The 18,433-nt window shown below is 41.7% G+C and overlaps 1 protein-coding gene across 1 annotated transcript; it reads right to left on the bottom strand.

Moving 5' to 3' along the window:
• Positions 1–399: 399 nt before the first annotated feature.
• Positions 400–17,261, bottom strand: xkr4 (XK related 4). Its single transcript, XM_031290953.2, has 4 exons — positions 15,581–17,261; positions 4,446–4,645; positions 2,264–2,618; positions 400–2,013 (listed from the first exon to the last, which is right to left on the bottom strand). The coding sequence occupies exons 1-4, from the start codon at positions 16,270–16,272 to the stop codon at positions 1,413–1,415; spliced, it is 1,848 nt and encodes a 615-aa protein (XP_031146813.1). The 5' UTR covers positions 16,273–17,261; the 3' UTR covers positions 400–1,412.
• Between the last annotated feature and the right edge of the window lie 1,172 nt (positions 17,262–18,433).

Below are 18,433 nucleotides of genomic sequence, written 5' to 3'. Positions count from 1 at the left end.
ATTACAGAGTGATTTGCTTGCAGCACCCGAAAAGCCCAGCAAATCACTCCGCCCAAGTAGCAGTGCTTCGCCTTCTGAGAATATAGTTCCCAGTTTGTATACGGTTAGAAGATGGCTGTGTCTCATGTGACCTTGTTATTTGTACACGCTGTGACTATACAAATCACAACATGTAAATAGGAACATGTTGGTGTTATTTTGTCACTTATTGGGAGCAGTAGGCTAGATGGAGCCGGTTACCTCCAGGATCTGTGCTAAGCTAGGCTAGCGATGGGGGTGTCAGACAGAGTTACAACACGCACGGAGATGAGAAGGGTATGTATGGACTTATCTAACTCTGGGGGATACGGTGAATAAGACAAAGTCCCAATAAGTCACCGTGTTCCTTTAAACAAAGAAACCGCGATAATGTAAAAAAAGAAATTGCGATTAGGCAATCATGCAATAATTGTTACAGGCCTCGGTGAGGGAACACGTCTTGGTAAGCAAAACAAAATTCATCAACATGCTAATCTTTCTGTCGAGACATTAATTGTGTGGTGTCCCAGATGCTGCGTCGGTTGTCGTACCATGACACACTAAACGGGATAAAACGATCGACTGTCGCGCCGGACGCCCATTGTCGTTCCCAATCTTAACCGATGCCTCAACGTCTGAAGGGTTGGCAGTATAATCGGGCTGATGTCATATAGTCTGAACCCGGCATTAGGTGCTTCTCCTCAGAATCTGGAGGACATTTCCAAGGAACCTTTTTTGGCACTAAGAGAACCGGAGCGATGAGTGTTATCATGTAGATACTGATGGAAGTACCCACCCAGTTGTGGCTGCTATGGGATCACATCTTCAGAACTTCCAAACCGTAAGTCACCAGCACATTAAGACAGACATGTCAGTTAGAAGTTTCTACGGATGAATTAGGGACCGTTATTCGTAATTCCAGTTCCAATTCCATTGCGGCTAAAGTAGAATATCAGATGACTTAAAAATTGTCTGGATGGACATATGCTTGTTTTATCCTTAACTTTGCCAACCTTAACCAGCTTTTCGTACGGTCTGAGCAGAGTGTCGAAGCACTCTGTTGCATTTAGTTCATATCAGACAGGATTTCCCTGATGAGTGGAAGTAAAAAAATAACAGCAACAACCCTACCAGGAACCCAAACACATCCGGTGACATTGACTGGACTTGTGCCAAATTGCTCCTCCGATCACTACCAAGAGGGCTGAATGCTCCTGGGTGGGCTCTGATGCTGAGGAATAGAAAAAGAAAAAAAGGGGAATGAGAGATGAAAAGTGAGATTGTTGGTAGTAACAAATTCTTATTGCTACAGTCCCTGTTGCTGTTTTTTTCGTGATAGCAGGATAATGCTCTGACAGTCGCACCCCTTTCTGGGTTCCGAGAGCAGGGTGGAACTATAACGTGGTCTCATATTCCAACCTCTCCTGCACCAGAGCGTCATCCTTGTACTGCAGCCGTGGAGGAGTCAGAGAGGTGTCTATGGCCAGGATCGCCTTGCGTATACTGCGGTCGAGGACATGGCGCTCCCAGGCTGGATAGCGGTTCCTACAGAGGTCGATCTTGATGACGGTCTCTTCGAGGCGTGGAGCGCGAGACGATGGCGTGGATGGCACTGTGGGTCGCACCTGAAAAACTGGCATGCAGCCGTCCCGCTCTGAATACTTCCCCGCGTCACGCTCCAGGGTTGAGGTGGCACCTCGGTTGGAACGCAGCGAGTTGGTGGCACCTTCAGACGGTAGTGTGGAGAACTGAGCCGTGGGGTCTAGGTCGAGACCCTGGCCACTCAGCGAGCGGCCAAAGCGCGGCCCGTTGGGATGGAAAAAGGCATAGTACATGAGCATGAAAACCACACCGGTGAGGAAACTGCTGAAGATGACGCAGAGTGCTGGCACTGCAAAGGCGTCAGTGGTGTGAGGCGACCGGTAGAGATACCACAGCGCACTGAGAGCAGCGTTCTCCACCAAAATCACCAGGTAATAGATGAAAAGCCGACACCTGCACAAAGACACAATGAAAACAATAAAATGACATCAGTCAGCAAAGCATGAAGCAGCATTTTAACAGTGGGCTGTGAGGACAGCTACACTAACCAGTTGGTCCATCCTCCCAACACAGACACTGTACCGTACTGTACTGTCAGTCTACAGAATAATGAGGACCGTCAATTAAATTAAAGAATGTATTTGAAAAAAATCACGCCACTGAAACTGATTTTTTCACACTGAATGGGGTTGTGGGTCCTGACCTTGTCCGTCCCTCCTTGACGTTGAACCAGGAAAAGATGTAGATTATGCCCACCACCATGTCAAACACAATCTCCTCCCACTTGCTGATGCAGAAGTCTGTCTCACAGTGGACAATCCAGAAGGTCATGATGCACCAGTGCAGGACAATGAAGATGCCAAAGTAGAGTTGGAACACAGAGGCAAACAGGGCGAAGGTGATGACCCTCGCAGCGATCGTGAAGAAGTGCCAGCAGAACTGGATGATGACAGCCAGGTAGCTGATGGGCTTCTTGTCATCCCGAGACTCTCGCAGGGCCTTTTGGTAGGAGGCCAGGGCCCAGGCCAGAGAGACGAGGGAGGCTGCAGCTGTCATACCTGCAACAGTCAGGCACACAGAGACACAAAGGGTTCAATTCCAGTGCCACATCAGGGGAACAGTACAGAAATACACACATTTTTGGAAAAAAATGCTTATTTGCAATCAGAACCACAGTCAGATGAGAAGAACTCTGTGTGTCTATAGAGCGAGAGAGAACAGTGTAATTCCAGAAGTAAAAAAATCCCATTCATTTTCTCCATAAGGATTTTGATTATCAGCCATATTGTCTAAACCATCCAAGGTATACTTACCACGAGCTACAAGATTGTGAAACTAAAGTTTCTGCTCCTGTAGAAGCTAGAAGTCGGTATAAAAAAACATGTTTTATTCGTGATCTATGGAGAAATACGATATTAACCACAATCCTAAGCGTAACAGCGACTTCTCTCATTAGCTGAACTCGCTGTTACCATGGAAATGTTACTTAAACTCATTATGAAAATGTTTTTTAAATCAAGATTGTAATAAATCACGTGAGAAGTAGGGTCATGTTCTCATAGACTTCTATAGAAACAGACTTCTTTTTGGAGCCAGTGGCGTCGCCCCCTGCAGGAAATTAGGTAGAATGCAGGTTTAAGGAGGTGTCATTGTCTAACCTAACAGACTGGGGTCTATTGGTTAGGAAGTCCAGTCCATTTAAAAAAACAACAACATACAATTGGTGTCGGAGCCATTTCATTGGCAATCAGTGTGTGACTCTGTGGGTTGCCAAAGTTTGCCTAAGTGTGGACTTATGGCGACAGGTGTGTTAAGTGGAAACCATAGAACTTGAGATGCTGATTGAGTTATTTTGTTTTATTAGTTTTGTTATGTAAAAGTAAACTGATTGACATATCCAACTTAAAGTTGGGGATTCTGGACAATTATTTGAGTGATAATAGGAGTTTGTTTTGAAGCACGGCATCTACACCGGACCCATGCGTACATTACAGACCAAAAAACGAATGTGCGCCAACATAAGTTACAGTCAGCAAGTCTGCAGCCTCCCAGTCACTCCACACTCCACTCCACGCTGTGACAGAGTGGGGATGAGTAGAAAAGTTTTAGGGCCACCGACATAGCTTGTTAGTGTCTCTGGTCAGCATCTTGTTGCAGATGCTGAAGCCTCTGGGCCTTCACAGGAAGTAAAGCCAGCACCCTGTGTTCCCAGCCCACTCTAGCCTGTCATCCAGGTGCACTCCAAAGTATTTTAGGATTGAATCACTTTCACATTCGCCCACTGGATGGATACAGTGATAATTGTCCATAAACGCCCCTGAATGGCAAGCCAGCTAGAGCCTAACTCCTGAAGTGCTGCTTTTATCCTAAACACAAACATGTACATTTTTACTTTTCTTTTATCAGGATTTGATGTTGATAAGGCTGCTGACCCTTACTGCTCATATTATGATGACTATTATGATGTGTTGTACAACGGGCAGTGTGCAATTTTGTTGGCTGGTGGCAGTCCCTGCATGCATGAGCATGTCTATGCAGAGTGATAACAGTCTTTGTCTGTGTGTACTGTATGTATGTATGTATGTACAGTATTTATGTACGTATGTACTGTATGTATGTATGTATGTATGTATGTATGTATGTATGCACTATGTTGTGTTAAATGCTCTAAACAGCAGATATTGTTTTGTCCCAGACAAATTTCCTTTGCGACAATAAGAATCTATCTTATTTATCTTATCCCAGAAAGTGAAGCTTTTTGGTGCAGAGGCACGTGTAAAATACTATAAAACTCTTCTAAGTACATATCGTATAACAAATGACAAGATAAGGTTAGGTTTGAGGGTTAGTATAGAAAGACACTTGCTTGTGAGTGAGTGTGTTACCTTGCACAGCCTGGAGCTTGTGTGTCTGTATGATGATGCACAGCTGCAACACCAGTTGTGGAGCGCTCTCCAGAAAGGTGGCCAGAAGATGCAGCATGCTCACATCTGCAAACTCATAGACCATCCTCCAGTAGTAACGCCAGCGCTCTGTCTCACCACTCTGACGACTCCGAACACCCAAGTATATAGTATGAAAATACCTGGAGGAGACGGAGGAAAAACATCACGCTTCAACATCAACCAGACAGGATGAAACATTACATGTAATGGTACATCAAAAAGGAGAAAGGAACAACGCACTGAACTTTTCTCACCTTCTTTTCTTTCTGAAATACCTAAGTTACAGTTATCAGGTATTCTGATCGGGGTGATCAGCACAGTTTACTAAATGTATCAGCCTAGTCTAAGCAACAGATTCACTGTGCAGTTTCATCAGAAAAGACTGGATTGTAACATGGACATTGGCTGAGCAGCACACGTACTGCAGCTCCCGGCATTTCAAGTCAACTGTAACTCTCCAGACCTGAGGCAAGAGCTCATTTAATGAAGTGAATTCATTATTGCTGTTCAGTCTGTCTGTGGCCTACATTTTAATGTCTCAGTTCATTCCCATTCTCTCTCTGCCTCTATCTCTGAAATATCACCAACACATTGCAGTCATCTAGCAGCACGCTAACAGGCTGTGAAATGAAATTCCAATATCAATAAAGAATTTGAAAATTAAATTTGGGCTGAGAGCAATAAAGCCGCAGCCTGTCCATGGACAGATGGACATGACACACTTCTCACTGTGTGTGTGTTCTTGGTGCTGGTCTTTCTAAAGTCTGATTCATAGTAGTAAGTCTGCTCCACACAGAGCCTACGCCTTGGCCTACATAAGTGGCCTACGCCTTTCTGAAGAGTTATACTTGTGCCTCGGTTGCATCTGTATGGATCTAGCATATCTTAGCAGTGCCGGTATATGTGTATGCAGTGGGGGGGGAGTATGATAGAGCGAGTGAGAGAGTGACGGGGATTTGCTCCGGAGCGAGTACCGATGCCGGCGGTGGAGACGGATAAACAAAGTGTCTCCCCTGTGCTTTCTGATCATGGTTGGAAAGCTGGAGCAGGAAAAGTTAACCCCCATGTTGTTCATGTTGTTTCTGTGAGAAGGAGAACCCGGAAACGAGTAGGAAGAAATGCGACGCTACCGAACCACGGCCAAGCGGACCAATCACAGCTGTTGCGGTCTGCGTTGTTCATATTCAACGAACTTTGTATGCTAATAATGTTGTTAGTATGTGTAAATGAACAATGGTAAACTTCCCACCATGTTACCAGTGCCCAGATCTCCCTACTCACAGGCCGGCAGAATAACTCCAAATAACACGTTTGACGCAATTCTACTGCATAGACAGCCCAGTTTTATGAAAAACACTCTTTCCAGAAATAAAACACAATTTTAAACTGCAGAGGAAAAACAAAGAGAGAGAGTCTCATTACATTACAGTCTCCTGCTCTCTACACCCCCTCACTGTTCCTCTCCTGCTCTGGAAGGAGACTGTAAATAATGCAAGAGGCAGATAGGCCTTTCGCAAGCATACACACACGCACATATTTGTTGACATAACACATTCCCTAGCCCCTAACCCTAACCGTCACAAATAAATGCTCAACCCTTACCCTGACCCTAACAGCAGGGTAATGCCCAACATGAACTGTGCTGTGTGGTACTTCCTACTGTGTGCCAACAACTGTTACTATCCAAACATCCATACTGTTACTGATAACATTTTAAAGAAGTGCAAGAATGCTTTCTGAAATTATCTGCTGATTGCACTCCAAGCCCAGTTGCATCTTATATGTTACATTTATTTAAGAGTGAGATAAGAGAGATAAAAGAGACTTTATTGTAATCCATCTATATACAGTGCAGTACAGTACGCAGAGGAATAAAACTTGTTTCCCTGGTCCCGGTGCAAAACGAATGGACAAAAGGTGCAAACAACAAGACAGAAAAACAGGTACAGAGGAAGGTACATATAGTGCAATGACATACATGTAGGACAAAAAAGAAAAATAGAAATACAAGTAGTGTAAATAACTGTAAAGAAATATACTTTAAAGTGAGGTAGGGTATAAATAGTGAGGATAGGCGTGTGCATGTGCATGTGCGTGTGCGTGTGCGTGTGTGTGTGTGTGTTATGGGGGTGAAGAACATCAATAAACAAACGAACAATATAGACTTACAATGGTTACAAGTGTCATGCGCATATGGCGTAGGCGTGTTTCATTGAGGTGCAACGTTAAGCCCCCGTTTAGATAGCAGATAGCTAGATTTACATAATTTACATAATGATATAACAGCTTTAAGATTTTTGTCCTTTGAATAAAGGATTTTATTGTTTATTGGATTTAAAAAGACATGAATGGGCTTTTAAAATGTGCAGAGGAGGAGCAGAACCACAGAGATTACATGTATTGATGAGCCCGCTGCCTGCGTTTTCACAGTTAAAACCTGCCGTGCTGGTATTATATTGCTTTGGGGCCTGTTCACTGTCAGTCTGCTGCTCTACACCTTTCAACATTTCAACACAAAAATAACCTTACAGCAGACATCCCGAGATGCGGTGTTGGTTCAGATAAAAGCTGATGATTGAATGTTAATGTATGTATAAGTGTCTTCTGTCTTTCCCTTTTTAATTTGTTTTAGTGGATGCAAGGATGCTCATTTACTCACATATTATCCTTTACACACTAGTTAATAGACAATTCTATAAAGGGATCTTTCAAGAAGGTGTGTTGCAGTCTTTAGCCGAGTTAATATACTGACTCATCTTAAGAAGTTGGGGGCAGATGTTGTCTTAAAAACCAAGCCCATAAACAACTACTTACAGATTGGATTGGACACCTGTTTCACAGAGAACTGCACCAACAAATTAAAAATCTAATGAATTGTAATGAATTTGAATTAAATTCTCTCCGGAAAAAAACAAGAAGAGAAATTTTATAGAATTTGGCAATAATGAACTTGTTAGAAAAAATATGATTTACATACTTTTGTCTTATTATTATTATTAAAACTGTTTGCATAAGAATACCATATTATACTGATTACTCTAACAAGATACCATGGAGCCATTGGCTATCTTGCCTGGAGCCTGAGGGCAGAACATGCACTCCCTGACCAGATAGAGGAGACTACATCGACTCTGACCAGATAAAGGAGACTACATCTACTCCGTATTACGACTGTATTTCACTCATAAATAAGCTGATGTAGAGGGCTTCTCATTAGTCATTATCTGTACTTTGCTGAGTGCTGAAACTGGCTCCTTGTGTTCGCAAGTAAAAATGAACATTGGGAGCTCTTCACTGGTTTCTGTCTATTCTTTGATAATGTAATTAATTTTAACAGAACTGTTTACAGCTTTTTCTCCCACTTAGCTTAAAGAAGCGGGACACAACCAAACTTAGCACGTTTGGCTTAACACTTAACACACATAAACATGTTGAATCGCCATAACAACGCACAAAAAGAGGGGTTGCAACGAAGCATGAGAGCTCATATTGCTGACGAGGAACAGGAATATTAGTGTGTTAATTGACAGAGAGATACACCAATCAGTTTAAACATAAGCCTCACTCATCTGTCCTAAGACTGTTTATTTATCTCTATTATTTAGGTGACTTCATCTCTTCCTTACCTATAGTAACATTCATAAGGGTAGTTTCAAGGCTTACAGGCTCCCCTATGCTGCATAATGCACTTATCAAACACACACAGAATACTAAGCCATGAACTTCAAAAGAAACATCTTGCAAAAACTGGCACACACACTCTTGAATATCTGGTGCAAACACACATGCACACATTAAATCCAGCTGCAATGTTGGGGTGTCATTAGTTTCACATGGGAATCTGGTATGTCTGTCTCATTTAACAAACACCGAAACACTTTACCTGTGTGTACAGCAGTGTGAACAGTGTGTGTGTGTGTGTGTGTGTGTGTGTATATATACAGATAGAGGTAGTGAAATCAAGTAGTGCAGGTCAAAGGCTGCAGCACTGGAAGTTGGTACGTTGTGTAACGGCAGATATTCATGGAAAAGCTTTCAGAAAACAACCTGAGAGGATGAGAAGAAGGGGGAGGAGGAGAGTGTCCTGTAAATATATCAAAAACTGATACTGATACCGACCTGTGTAAACAGTTTGCTTCAGTAGAACAGTAGCAGAAACAGTGAATGCATTTAAAAAGAAAATCAAGGTACTGAAAGGTACTGCTTGTAATATATATTTGTTTGGATTTTAGTCACAAAACCAAGAGAGATTTTGATTCATGGATTTTTATTTTTTTTTTACATTTCTAAAATTAAAGCTCCTATGAGGGTTGGAAAATGTCTCATTCTGGTACTCTCTAGTCTAGTCATATAAAAAAAGATGATATGTCTGACAGCAATGGTCCTGTTGTTCACATTAAGGGTAGTAACAAACAACCCATATCGTTGTATTGTTTGGAGGACTTGTTGCTGTTACCACATTGATAAAAACTGAGTTGCAAATGTGTTTTTTAAAATGCTGTAAAACACAGAAAATGCCTGTACAACAAAAAAAGTGGGTGAACTGAAGAAGAGAACGTGACACTGCCACCTCCATTGGACTTGAGTGGTCAGATTTTCTCAACAAAAATTACTCAACTGGCCGGGCACGTTCAGCCCTGACAGAACGTAGCAACGCGTTTATTTAAACTGAAACGGGGGTGCGTTGAACACCCTGTTGTGTGTGCAAGCGCTCTGCCCTTTCTATTACCACGAGTTTACAGACACGTCTCTGCTGATTGGGTATCACCTGTGACACAGCCAATAAACAAAAGACACACCCACCAAACAAGAGAAAACATACCTCAAAGCTTGTTGCACACCGTTTGACACCGTACCAAGGAAACATGTCATTCAACCCGGAAACCTTAGCAAAACACTGTTTAAAGTGCTCATATTATGCTCATTTTCAGGTTCATAATTGTTGGGAGTCGCACATGTGCAGTACCTAGGTAGGGACTACTAGCCAGTCAGAAGCAGAGTATGAGGGCGTGCCATGCTAGCAGCTAGGCGAGCATTACAACGTGTGTTCCAAAGTGACCACGTTTGTCTCTGAAGTAAAGGCTGGACTACAATAGAGCTGTTTGGAGCAGTTTGTGAACAGTGTTTTCTGTTGGAGATGGTAAGTCCCTTTGGGGTGGACTTTGGGCTTTTTCACTTTGGAAGCCTATTATATGCACAAAAAGATATATAACACAATAAAGGAAAGGGAAAACACAAAAAGGCATAATATGAGCGCTTTAAACTAGAGCTGCATGATATGAGGAAAATATGCGATAACATTAAATATCGTGATAACAATATTGCTTGCGATAAATAAACAGATGTTAAAGTGTACTCAGTTCTGCATTTCTGCTGCTTTCAGTATTCTGCTAAAATACAACAAATTGCTTGTTGAATTAAAACAAATAAAAGGCAATCATTTATACCACTAAAAAAAGAATGATAGTTACATATTAATGTGCGGTTTTGTGCTGATATTTTAAAAACAAAAATCAATTTGCATCTATTGCGATATGTTGCAGCCTTTTGCGATGTGTATACTGCGCCAGTTGATATTGCGATGACGATAAAGAAATATATTGTACAGCCCTAGTTTAAACGTGCCTCTGATTTTGGCACTGAATCTCATGTAGTGCTATATGGACATAAACAGGAAATTGGGTCATCCTGCTGGCCATGGCAACCATGTGATTGCAGGTCTTTCCCCTCCTCTTTTGCCTCATTTCCTGTCACCTCTCTACTGTTCACTGTCTAATAACGGCATCATTTCTCAAAATGCCCCCAACAGATAAAGAAAGATCACATTCAAAAACATCAGAGAATGTCAGCCCAAATGTTGCTCTTTAAAAAAATTGTTTTACCAGAGATGGGTCTGATACAGATTTTTGTAGAGCGGACATTTCCGACCCCCAGCATCTTGCTGAGCAGCATTCATTAACCATGATAATGATGAGGGTTTTCAGCTACATGTGCTCTTTAGCTTCTGGGGTCTCACTGGACTCAGTATGATGTGGAGATGCTGTTTGATACCTTGTTTTAGTCAAGTCGAGTCAACATTATTGTCAATTCTACAATATGTGCCAGACATACAGAGCAATTGAAAATATGTTCCTCTCTGACCCACGGTGCAATAAGGACATGTACAGCAAGTATAATATAAAAGATGAGAAATATATACAAATAAAGATAAAAAAGATAAGAAATATACTGTATACAATTTAAAAAACTAAGAAAAGTAATATGTACAAATAAGGTAAAGAAAGATAAGTAATATATACAATTAAAAAAGATAAGTAATATGTACAATACAGTAGTACATTCCAAATAGTGCAAATGTAAGGCAAAACCAAACAGCATAGAAAACTAAAAAAAATATATTTTATTTAGGAATAACTCTGGAAAGGTGAGAAAAACTGTCTCTCTGGGAGAAAAATCTTTTGTGTTTTGGCCCCGCACGCTGGATCACTCAAGATATTTGAGCAATGCAGAATGTAAAATATGTGCCGAGCACACAAAAAAAATGCACAAACTATAAAACCTGTCTTTAACTGTTACTCTTTCCAACCCACAGCAAACACAAAGTTACTGCTTATCAAAGACGGTAACACACAGACAGTAGACCTTCTCGTCATGACCCAGAGGCAGACACATGGGCGGGGCCAGCTGGGAGCAACATTTTGAATGTGATAGGTCACTGGCTTGTCATTATTAATAGTAGAACACAACAGGCATGACAATTCCCAATGAGAAACCAACCTTTTGAAAATAAACCTGACTCTGTTCAGGCAGAACACTAAGCTAATTTTTAGAGGCGGTGCAAAGTCAGCGTAAATTGGTACAAAGACACTTCTTCAATAAAATATGACATTATAAACCGAGAACTTTGTCTCCTCTCCCAAACTCTACAAATATGATCTGTCACAAAAACCTATTTCATATCCATCCAACTAGGACAAGTCAGCAAAGATTGACATTTTACTACAAAGTATTGTCTTAAATCATCATATAAGAAGCAATACAACATGATACAGCATGAAAAAGCATGAATTAATTCTACGTGCATGACTGAATGCAGGAACAATACTTTAATTAATGCATCAATTAAAGTATTTGAATCATCATGATTTCTGATTTATTAATGATGTTCATGTCTTCTTCAAAAACCTGACCAGTCACAGCTGTGTATACATTCTGATCATCTTTTTAGTATCCCCGAAATTGTTAGTCTGGCTATCACCAGACCAAGCTCAATCTTTTAAGACTGAACATTAGTCTGGGGAGTCTGCTCTGTATTTTGTACTGCACAAGAGGCGTGACCTCTGTACGCAATTGGATAGTCCTTCAACCAATCAGACCAACGATCCGGGTGACGTAGCAGCGACAGCGGCATCAACGGGTTGCTGCGCTTCGGTAGCCGCCATGTTGAATGTAAACAAAAAGCTGCTTGCCTTCGCTTCTCTATCGTCGTCGTGTTAAACCCACCAATAGCGCACCAGGTGGATAAGCCAGTTTGTAATTGGTCCCCGCAGATTTGTGACGGAAGCAGGATAGATAAATGTACAGGTTTACCCAGTCTACGAAATTGTAGCAACTGCAACCACTTTTAAATAATGAACTGTCAAACATGTTAATCATGTTGGTGAATCACTGATCCAGTAACTGTTCCAGCACTATTCTATGTCTCTGTTATGTTACTGTTAGCACTGTTAATGGAGGTTTCCAATTAAGGTTGGTACAAAACATCAACAGACACTGTATCCGGTTTTTGAAAAATGAAAAGTGAATTAATCTTTCAACAGAGCTGCAGACACTTTAACATTTCTGTCTGACGTCTGGAGATTTCTATCGCAATAAATAATCATGAATAATAGATTAAACGGGTTTAAACTCATGTATTAACTCACTCTTTAATACAACATTATAATGTAGCACTGCTAGCTGATTCTGCAACATGAGCCATCACTTGACAATATTCTGCACTATGCATATTTATTTATTTATTACTCCGTGTCACCTCCCACTGTGCAATATGTAATTTTGATTCATCTGAGGACTAAGGGCAGTTTCACATATTTCCTTAAATTTACCTTTTTAAAGCATTTGCATATAACTGACCCCCATGTGTTTCATATCAAAATGTTCAGAACAAACTCAGCTTTCCGTACAGTGAAACCCAAATCTGACCCAGAGCAATGTGTAAAGAGATAATTTGGGGCAAAAGCTGAAACACTGACGTTGGCTTTTTGAAATTCCTCAAATCTTTTTTGAAAACAAAGCTTAACTTATGATGTGTTGTACGAATTATTTCGGTGCTTGAAATGAATCTACCAAAGTCTTAGGTTATATATATTTAAAATAGTGAATAAATGTCTGAAATTAAAATTTGTAATATCGCTTTTTGAGTAGGAGTTTTGTCAAACATCATTTGGACGCGCCGGTGGGTTAATAAAGTCTATCTTATCATATGAACTAAACCAAAAAATATTTATAACTGTCTTACTGTACAAGTTCATAGAAATTTCAAAATGCCAGAAGCGTCATTTTGAAATCTAAACCTGTTTATTCTTGTTCAGGGTCACAGGGCTGCTGCAGTCTGAGCCCAGTATGAGTTATGAAAGAAAAGGGCAGAGAACACTTACAGTACTATATATAGTATTACACACTATAGCTGCTGCAAATGTCACACGTGTGACTTGACCTATAAGAGCACTACTATGTGTGCAGCCCAGGACAGGTCAAGCAGACGATAACACTTTGGCTGCAGCCGGAGTTAAAGCTTCAGCTGAAGACCCTGAGGTCATGTGATCTCATTCTGGTGGAAGTGCGAGCTTTGGCAATCCACTGCTGTGTAACTTTAAAGGGGAACTATGCAGTTTTCTTAACTTAATTTACCTTAACTGAACAGCTTAGGAGTCATTGGAATGGTTATATGACTTTTTTCAGGTTGAATGGTGGTCGTCTCGCTCCCCCCTAGCACCTGTGAGCTGAAAAACCACCCTTGCAACTTTGGGCCGGCGAGTCGCTGGCGTCAGGAAGTATCGCGTGATATCAGGTCTCGCGATGCAACGAATTGCTTCACGGCACTGCACACATACGCCCATTCAGGAACCGGCTAACAAGGTAGCGATGGAGTTTTTCACACTATCGTCATGGCTGAGCCGGCAAAAAAGAAACAGAAAGCTAGGAAAGCATTGTCGGAGGAACAGAGAAAGAGGAAACGGCAGACTGACCGAGCGAGGAGTCAGACACAAGTAAACATAGGAGCTGCCACATATCTATTCCGAAGCTGTAGAGGGAGCTCTATAGAGAAACCTGCAAGCAAAAAGCGAGAAAACAGCGACGAAATGGCCAAAACTGCATAGCGCCCCTTTCAATTTTGGTGAAAATTAGGTGTGGAAATATGGACATTTACACTGAAAAAAAAATAAGATGTATCCAACTGTTACGTGTGGTTCAAAAATAAATATTTGAATTTGAAATTAGAATAAAAAATAAGACAAAAAACAAGACGTTGAAATACTTTTCAAGTCAATGTTTTGAGAAATAATTAGCTAGTATAATCAGAAGGCTCCATGGCTACAATCTGAGGTTTTGCTGCTTTTCTTTGTCTTCTTTGATAGTAAACTAAATATCTTTGGGTTTATGACAAAACAAGACATTTTAATATGGCAGCTTAGACTCTGGATTGTGAGATTTAAAATGTGATGATGGACACTTTCTCACATTTGTGGGTCAAACGATTAATCGATAAAATAATCTGCAGATTAATAATGTTCTACGCCATTCCTTTTAGAGGGAAATATTGTTACAGCCAGCTAGAATAACATTCAATATACAAAGAACATGCTCATCTTATAAAATATGATGCACTGTTATAGATTAAATCAAACATCAAATTATCTCCACCTCAACCAGCTACAGCAGTCAAATACACTTACACATTAAGGATAGTAATAACAATCCAATATTGTCTTATTTAATCATGCAACATTTTCTTAAGGAGCGATGTTTGTTACTTTAAGTACATTTTACTGATACTAATAAAGAAATGAATATCTCTTCCACCACTGGTTATAGCATGTGCACCCTAGGATATGTCTGTAATAGTTAGCCTGCAGGCTTCACTTTAGATTTTTCAATAAGTTGTCTGCTGCATGATGTTTTGTTTCTACATATACTTAATAAATGACTGTGGGTAAGCTGTTGTCAAATGCCACCATGTGTAGTAAGTTAAAGGTCATTCAAATCCATAACTCCACCCAAAAGATGTATCAAGTCCTTTCTAATGGCACCAAAAGAGAAAAGTGTGCACAGCATCGGCAGCATTCACTGCTTAACACCAGGTGTGACTGACAGGCCAGGGCCAACTCCCTGCATGCGTTTCTATCAAAAGAGAGAAAAAAAACATTTCTGTTCAGCTTGTACTCTGTCATGATACACAGGGAGTGACCTAACAGCCTCCCACAGTGTCCTGTGTGTTGGCCAGTGGTGGAATGTAACTACGGTATCATTATTTCATTATATCGTCTCTGTTTGCAGCTGCTGCCTTGGTCCTGCTTGAAGCCCTGCTACGCCCTGCACTGCTACTGCTAGGTTTCTGCCTGTTTAAAGGAAGTTGTTGGGTTATTGTAAATTATAGAGTGTGGTCGAGATATACTCATGTTATGATTTGACACTGTAAATAAAATTTAATTGAATTAAGTAGGCCTACATTTACTCAAGTAGGGCTACTGTAGGCTACATTTACACTTACACATACTTTTACTTAAGTAACATTTTTAATGCAGGACATTTACTTGTAACAGAGTATGTGAACAGTAGAATTAGTACTTTTACTTAAGAAAGTAAGGGATCTGAATACTTTTTCCACCACTGGTGTTGGCCCTGCAGAGGGGAGCATGATAAAGATGGCAGCTGGTAGCATTCAGAGTGCCAACTACTGTCAAGAGCAGCCCCTCTGCTCATTCATTCATTCATTCATTCCTCACACAACAAACCCACATTCACACACAATTATTGTTATCCATCCCAAGGCCTCCATCCCCATATCCTACCTCCATATCTGGCCCAGCTGGAGGATGTGGATAACGGACTGGCCGAACCAGACGCAGAAGGAGTAGTAGGCCGAGCGTTTTCTACTCCTGCTGCCCAGTGCGGTGCTCGCGGTGCTGTTGGTCGTGGTGTTCTTGCTGGCGGTCGACGCCTGTCTCTGCGGCGTGGCCGGGTGGTGTGGAGCGGTAACGTCGCCGTGTGAGGCCGAGCCGCTCAGCAGCTTGTTCCCGTCCATGTGGGAGCAGTCGGCGGATTCCGCGCCGTCCTCGGTGGTGAAGTCGTGGACGAACCATCTGAAGCTAAAGAGCTGGACCGAGAAGGAGCCCAGCACCACGAAGAAGAGCGTCAGGCCGAACCACCAGTAGTCGCGGCGGAGGTAGTAGTCGACCGACAGCCACACGTCGGTGCCCACATCGGCCAGATACACGGCCACTGCGGCTACGATCCACAGGCAGTCCCACACCGTGTATTTCTGCTGCTCCCTGCCCAGGCGAAGGCACGTCGAGTTGGAGCCTCCCCCGCCGCAGCACCGCGACTCCCCGTTGGCGAAGTCCCCGTCCCCGTTGCCCGCAGAGTCGGGCTGGGCGCCCGGGTGGAGCCCCTGCACCGAGCCGGAGTGATCCGAGTTCTGCAGGGGGGTGAAGGCCACGTCGCTCTTCTTCATCTTCAGGACCCCGTCCGATTTAGCCGCCATTATTGGAAGCTTGAAATATTACTCTATTATTTTTTCCTCCGTTCCTACCCTCCTCTTCTCTTCTCCTCTTCCCCTGCCTCTCTCCGTCGACACCCTTCTGTGTGTGTCTCTCCTACTCCTCCTCCTTTCTGGGCAGGACTAGCTCCTCTACACAGCCGCCTGCTCATAATACAGAATAAAGCCAGAAAAGAGGACTGGTCCAGTGCTTGCTCCGATATTTTGGTCCATATCACGTCTTTATTGGACTCTTACGGTTGATGATCCGCTTACATTCAGCCGACAGGAGACTTTTCCGCTTTGTTTCCTCCACCTGCAGATAGACTCCTTTCACCACAGATTCTCTTTCTGCGGTTTGTCACTCTTTGTCCTCGATGGGTCCTGATGTTGATGCAGATGTTGGCGATGGAAATGGAAACAGGATCGAAGGAAAAGGAGGACGGCTGCATCCATCTGCTTCTTCTATGGCACAGACTTAAAACTATGACATCATACCCCCCCCCCCCCCTCTCTCTCTCTCTCTCGTTGACTCCCCCTCCTCCTGTCTGTCTCTCAGCTGTTTGCATACCGTTTGAGCTCCATACCAGCACAAAGTAGGCTATAGTCTCGTCAAAATCTCCTATTACGTGCAAACACATCGTCTACCTGTCAGCTTGCAGCCTGCCATGTGAATCAGGTTATAACAACACATCAAGTGAAGCAGCCGATACAGTCCTGCAGAGTGAAGACTGGTCTTCAGCACCATGGACAGTTACTTACTGCTACTCGGTGACTTCTGCAGGAACTTGAGCTCCACACGCTTTAGTTTTCATCAAGTGCTTAAGCAGTTCTCAAACATGAACAGCACTTACCACATCCTTCACCACCAAGTCCATCTCACACTTAAAACCTTCCCCAACCTGTTGACACAGAGATGAAAGAAGAATATTGTCTAAAATAGTATTGTAGACTGTACCAATAAACCAGAAAAACAGACAAACGTAAAGTACACTTAAGGGGAGACACCCCAGGTGAATAACGGAAAAAAAAAAATGAACTAGATATCACCATGAAACTTCCCCAGTTGATTACTGACATTAAGACAAATATGTTTTGTATTACAAGTTTTCTGAAATTGTATGTAGAATGTTACATAAATCAGGCTATGAATGATATCTGAACAAATCCCAATGTAAAACCCGACAGAATATAGATAGGACTGAAACTGGAAGGTTTGGTGTATGTAAGCGCTACTGAAGTGGAGATTTCTGGCTCAGAGTCTGAGAAAACGGCCTTTAAAGATATGGATTATAAAATATCATACATTTTGCAAGACATTACAGCTGAATAGGGTTAAAACTTTTACCTAACAGATATCAACATGAAACTTCCCGGGTTGATTACTTACATTAAGACATGTATTTTTGTATTACAACTTTTCAAAAAATTGTATGTTTAAATATGCAAACAAGGCATTATCTAATGCTAACTTTTGGTGAATTTAGGAGAAAGTTCCAGGTGCAAATAGACAAAGTGGGATATAATAAACATCTAAATGTGTATTTTGGATGTTTTTTCTTCAGAATAGTCTGAAGGAAGATAAAAAAAAAAATACAAAATAGCTCAAAAACTTACGTCAAGGGTTTCATACTGCTTTAGAAAAGTTTTCAGAAAATCCCCACACACATGACACAGTACAAGAACATCAGGAACATGAGAAAAGAAGGCTCGGCACACTTAAATGATAAAAAAATAAATAATAATAATATGGAAATATTTAACAGTAAAGCCAAGCTTCCAGTCACTACATCCTCTTCAGCGCAAATGTTCAAGGGAAAGTTTAATTTAAAGCTTATATATGTGCTTTGTTTGTGGACTCATGGGAAATGCAGTTCACAAATACATACAGTAGAACGTTGGACAGATGCAACATCAAACAAAAGCCAGAGATAAATCAATAAATGCTCTCTGAAGTCCAGTAGGGCTTGGGGCTATTTTTGACTGCCCTACCAGCAACTCATGAGTCACAAAAAAGTGAACCACATCAAAAATGAGAGAGTGTGACTTCATTCTCTGCTCAGGACACAGCTACTCAAATATATCTTTACAAAGCAAATATTTGTTTACTGCTATATTAATGTTCTGAATGTTGAGTACAGAACATTTAAATGTTTATCTAAAGGTG

This window comes from Sander lucioperca, chromosome 9 (assembly GCF_008315115.2).
Source record: "Sander lucioperca isolate FBNREF2018 chromosome 9, SLUC_FBN_1.2, whole genome shotgun sequence".
Classification (NCBI taxonomy): Eukaryota; Metazoa; Chordata; class Actinopteri; order Perciformes; family Percidae; genus Sander; species Sander lucioperca.
The sequence above is the reverse complement of the archived record's forward strand: the minus strand, read 5'-3'. Positions and strand labels throughout refer to the sequence as shown.